Raw genomic sequence first — 5,347 nt, forward strand, 5'->3', positions numbered from 1 at the left:
ACTATTTGATAATCGCACTAAGACACAAAACTAATTTTTATTTTATTTAAATTAATCATTCTGCCCTTGCATGGACTACTTTGGTACTTTTACTGTCATGTTTGGAGTTTGAAATATCTGTGCTCATTCACTTTCAAAAGAGCACTTTGCACGTTCTATTAAACTTCTCATGTGTTCCATGGAAATCATACAATTTTGGAATGCCGTGAGGGTGAAATAGTGCCATACTTTCATGTTTGGATGAACTCTTTCTTTAAGTTGTTGGACATTATAAACCATTCAGTGCACACACAACTTTACTGTACCGGAAACAGACAAACAGACAGAGAGAGCCTCTCCATGAACTGATACTCTGCTCTGCATGATGTTTCTGTGATCATTATTCACACAGGCCTGAGAGCACACCGACAGACAGGAACCATCTGCTGTGCTGCACACATTCATACAACCTTCTCTCCCTCTCCGGTACAGTAAATCCACAAGAACAGTGTGTCATATATTCCAAACAACACTTTGTCTGTCCCTGACTCACCCTTCGTGTGGGAGTAGCCCTCTGCCGTCACTCTCCATTGCACCAAAACACCCAGCAGGGCGATAGCAGGCCAGGCTCCCAGGACCACCCACGTCGTCCAGCACACCGGCTCCCGGGGGCCCGTTTTCACCCGCTCGTAAATGTACCTCACCAGCGCGAAGAGCTCCACGAAATAATCCGTAGCCACAACTATCACTGCAGCCCCAAACACGGCTGTGGAGAGGGTGGTGAAGCATCTCTGCCACTGCAGGGTGAGGACGGCGAACAGCATGCCCAGCCCCAGCAGGACGCCCAGGGGCACCCATACTGACCGCGGGGGGTTGGACGACAGCTCCTCCATTCCTATCAGGGTCCCGATGCCCACCAGCAGGCCCAGGAGCAGCCCCACCATGAAAAGGCCAACGCTGCGTACCAACATGGTCACCAGTCCACACAGGGTGCCGATGCCCAGGCCAATGCCCACGCTGGCCTCAACGCTCAGTTGCGTGTCCAAAACTCGCTCCTTGTAACAGAGCAGGAAGATGATTACAGAACCAAACATGAGCCCCGTGAGGAAGAGTACAGCCTTAAAACAGCGGTAACCTGCAATACAGAGAAAGAACAGGAGGTGAGAACTGAGTGAGTGAAAAAAATGTGAGAAAGAGTGAAGTAGGGAGAAGAAAAAGATAAAAATAGCTAGACAGATAAACACTGGAAATGCACAGAGTGGTTGATTTCACAGCTCAAGAATAGCACAATAGTGTGAGACCACAATTCTGCTCAGTTTATTAACAGTTCAACACTTTCAATATGGAAAAGTGACTTTGAGGTTGATTCACTCAGGATTATGCCTTTCATGTATAATATTTCCAGCTCTACACCATCGTAAAACGTCTTTTACAGGGTGATGCACAAACGTAAGGGAAAGCCAAAAACCAAGTTTATGGGACATAGCATTATTTATTTTATTTATTTATTATTATTTTTTTATATAAAATATTTTAATATTTTGATTTGAAACTCTAACATTCAAAACTCCCCAGTAGGGATGTACCCATATTATTTCCGGCTGATACCCCATACAGACAAGCCAATTATTATGGCAGATATAAAAATTCTATACAATGTTGTCTCATTGTATAGAACAATGTTTACTCACTAAAAGAAGGCATGTAGTAGATTGTGTGCAACAAATTTAGAAAAAAATCATGTTATTAAAAAAGAGGCCTTAAAAATTCATACATCAAATATGATAACCCTTTACAGGGTTATTAACAAGTGTTATTAAATTAAATTGTTTTTAAATGTTAACTTTAAGCAAGCATTAGATGACAACAAAGGTGATCTAAAATGTAAAAATCGAGGAAATGAGCATGCAAATTTAAATATTCAATACTGACCAATACTTATAAATGAAAAAAAATCTAATATAGCTGATAACAATAAAGTACTGACATATTATGTATCCCTATTACACAGTAATACAGAAATCATCATGGTTTTTATGTTACAACTATAGGCATTTTAACACACGATCACCCACATTTTCTTATCAATGCCCATTCAATGCTATTGTTTGCCTTTCTCACTCACGATAGGCTTAAAGGTATATCAAAAACATCCATTAAATTGTACATGACAGCTGATGACTAACAAGAAAAGAGGACTTTAGAGGAAAAAACTAAATGGTACAAAAGAGTAGAATATTATGTCCCCTTTAAATCTGTGCCCATCTCAAGTAGAGTGCAGAACAGTTATACAAGCCATGACCTTATTTAGAACCTCATGAAATATTTAAAAGTGGGCAAAAAAAAAAAAAGTTTTGGAATAAGAACATTGGTTTGACACAGAAACAGACTGAAAAATTACAAGCTATCTATAAGTTTTTGCCTATAAAAATAATAACATTATTTTGTGGTAATACAAATATTGCCTCTTGGTGATGCAAAAGTAAACATGAAGACTCAACTCACCAAAGAAGCAATAGATGATTCTGAAGAGACAGCACATAGAGCAGACCACTGAGGGGACCACCTCATAACGTCGCCCCGCACCGTCATTACAAGGTTCCAACTGCTCTGGTCCAGCTTCTCTTGAGGGAGGGGCCAGCTTAAAGGCTAGGGTCTGCAAGGTGGACGTCATGGTGACCGTAGTGTGCTGGATGGAGTGAACAGGTTGTAGGGAGGGGGTGATTGAGGGAAGGTGGAGGGGCTGGGAAATCATTGTAGGGAGGGGGTGACTGAGGGAAGGGGGAGGGGCTGGGAAATCAGGGTACACCTCGCGTCCACATGAATCTACCTGTAAGAGAGAGAAGAAAATAAATGTTATATAACACCTTAGCTCATAAAAACATAATATTGGAAGACTAGAAGTTGCAAATTCAACATGGAAAATCTAGTCATGTGAAATGTATTTGTATAGAGCTTTTCAAAATACACAGTTTCAAAGCAGCTTTACAGAAAATCATGATGTTAATGTTTAAAATGTCTTATCTTCATTTAAAAGTTAGCAGATTAAAACTGGATGATAATATAACTTACAATCTAGCGACAATACAAGAAATCTAGCAGTTGAGATAATCTATATAGTATATATTGCCCTACAAAAATATACTGTATGTATGTGTAAAGTTGGACATACCTATATATAAGGCTGGATATAATATATATCCAACTTGATACAAAGAGCTGTGTGATGATACGGTTTACATGTTACGATATAAACAATCACGCAGCTAAGATTACAGTACACTCTGGAAAAAAAGGCACAAAAGCTGTCATTGGTGCAGTACCATTTCAAAAGGTACACTTTTATACCTAAAGGGTCCACTTTGGCACCTTAAATGTACATATTAATATATATAGTGTTGTAGCACCTAAAAGGTACAAAAATGCACCTTTTGAAAAGATACTGCCCCAGTGACAGCTTTTGTACCTTTTTTCTAAAAGTGCACATACTGCTTTATGTGATGTATGCAGGTAAAACAGGCTAAGATTTATACTGTATATCCAAATTTTAATAAATTACTGAATTATATTTTACATTTTTGGATGTTATATCAGAAAACAGATTTGCTATATAAATATATAAAATCAAACGTAAAAAAAACTCCCTTGTACAATTAGCCAGGCCTATTTCTAGCACAGTATTGAAGTTTTACAGGTTTAGAATTATATTCACTCCACCCGCAATCCATAACAAAGAGGAGGTGAGAGACTCCCATGTTCCTGTTTTCCTTTTCTCCCTCTCTTTCCGTTTACCCTTTCCCTTGAACTTAACTATTGTGAGTGAGGCTCCTTGGAAAGGATTTTGGGTCATGTAAGGCTACTTTTATGAAACAAATATATCCATGTGACACTACTGATATATAAGGCCATAACTCACTCACAGAAGTTTGCGTTCCATTTATTCTCTGCTTTACTCTTCATTCTCTCTTTCTTTATCTCCCCCCACTCACTTCCTCCCCTCCACCGCTTGTTCAGTCATGCCCTTCTCCTCTGTCACATAGTTTTGGTTCATTGTGTGCTTAAAGATGCCTAATAACTGTTCTGCGGTCAGGTCTTCTTTATCTAAATGATCGCAATCTAATCAATGGCCACATCTCCTCTGACAGCTGTGCAATTGTTCTGGCACTGTTTACTACCGAACTCAGCCAGACAACTTCAGTTCTTCTAATTCTTCTACTTTTTTCTTTATCCATCTCTCTAATTTATGCAAATGCACTTTGACATTACAGTGAAAAGTAGTGATGTGTCAGAACTCTTGACCAGTAGTGGTGGGAACTGCAAAGTGGTTAATTTCAATTAATTGCAACCATGATTTATAATAAAAACAGCCATTAAGAACATAAAATCCTTGCAATGCATTTGCAATGAACAATACTACAATTCATTTTAATTCATTTTTTTTTAATTCATTGCTTTTGCAATCAATTGACTTGTATAGTTGAATAGTGATAATGAATAATTTATTGACTAAATCAAGTCACTTATATATAATGTTAGTTTTATCTTTAATATTTTAGGTGCTGCAATTTAAAGGATGTGAATTAAAAGCTAAAAAAATGGATTTTAGGGTGTTATACTGAGAGTGTGTTTAAAAAAAAAAAAAAAGCTGTTTCCCCAACTTTATCATCTTTAAAGCAACGCCACAATAGCTGTGCTGATTTCTTTTTTCTTTCTGCAGTGTTATGTACATCTGTGCTGTTTCTGAATGCAAAAACACATTCTACGAAACACGTCTGATCTGGTGGGCATGGCCCTAAACCAACTTAATTATACAGGCTTCCTTAAAACAGACTAGTCAACTAGACATTCTGAAAACCCACTGAGGACGGAGTAGATTATGAAACTATAGTGCTGTATATCCCTAGCCCATAATTCCCCTGAAGCCAGTCCGAGTTGAACGTGAGAACATTGTTCATTCGGTTACACTCCCTCCCTATTTTCTCCCCTGCTCTGTCATACAAAACACATGCCTTAGTAATTATCTTTAATTTAGGGATAATCAAAGCTCAGTTTACGTCAACCCCCACGTGGCAGAGAATCCCTGGCAAACCAAACCAAACTGCAATCCGGCACAGAGATTAACATCATTAAACATCAATAGATCAGTCAGATGTCTAACAATAATGACCTTCCACTTTCTGTCTGTGACCATAACAATGAAAAGATGCTAAGCTTACCAGCTCGGGGCCAGGCAGTATTAACCAATAAAAAGGCAGCCTCCCCCTCCATAGCAACATACCAGGAGCCAATCAGACGCATTCTAGCTTGTGGGGCTTGCTGTAGCATCATCATCTCAACCTGAGGAACTAAAATAAACTGACCACCATAC

General features: G+C 38.8%; 1 protein-coding gene across 1 annotated transcript; it reads right to left on the minus strand.

Annotated features, from left to right (window-relative positions):
* Positions 1–379: 379 nt before the first annotated feature.
* Positions 380–2,726, minus strand: LOC107688892 (transmembrane protein 198-B-like). Its single transcript, XM_016486722.1, has 3 exons — positions 2,485–2,726; positions 533–1,114; positions 380–393 (listed from the first exon to the last, which is right to left on the minus strand). The coding sequence occupies exons 1-3, from the start codon at positions 2,651–2,653 to the stop codon at positions 380–382; spliced, it is 765 nt and encodes a 254-aa protein (XP_016342208.1). The 5' UTR covers positions 2,654–2,726.
* Between the last annotated feature and the right edge of the window lie 2,621 nt (positions 2,727–5,347).

Source organism: Sinocyclocheilus anshuiensis, unplaced genomic scaffold, assembly GCF_001515605.1.
Source record: "Sinocyclocheilus anshuiensis isolate Anshui unplaced genomic scaffold, SAMN03320099.WGS_v1.1 scaffold101, whole genome shotgun sequence".
Lineage (NCBI taxonomy): Eukaryota > Metazoa > Chordata > Actinopteri > Cypriniformes > Cyprinidae > Sinocyclocheilus > Sinocyclocheilus anshuiensis.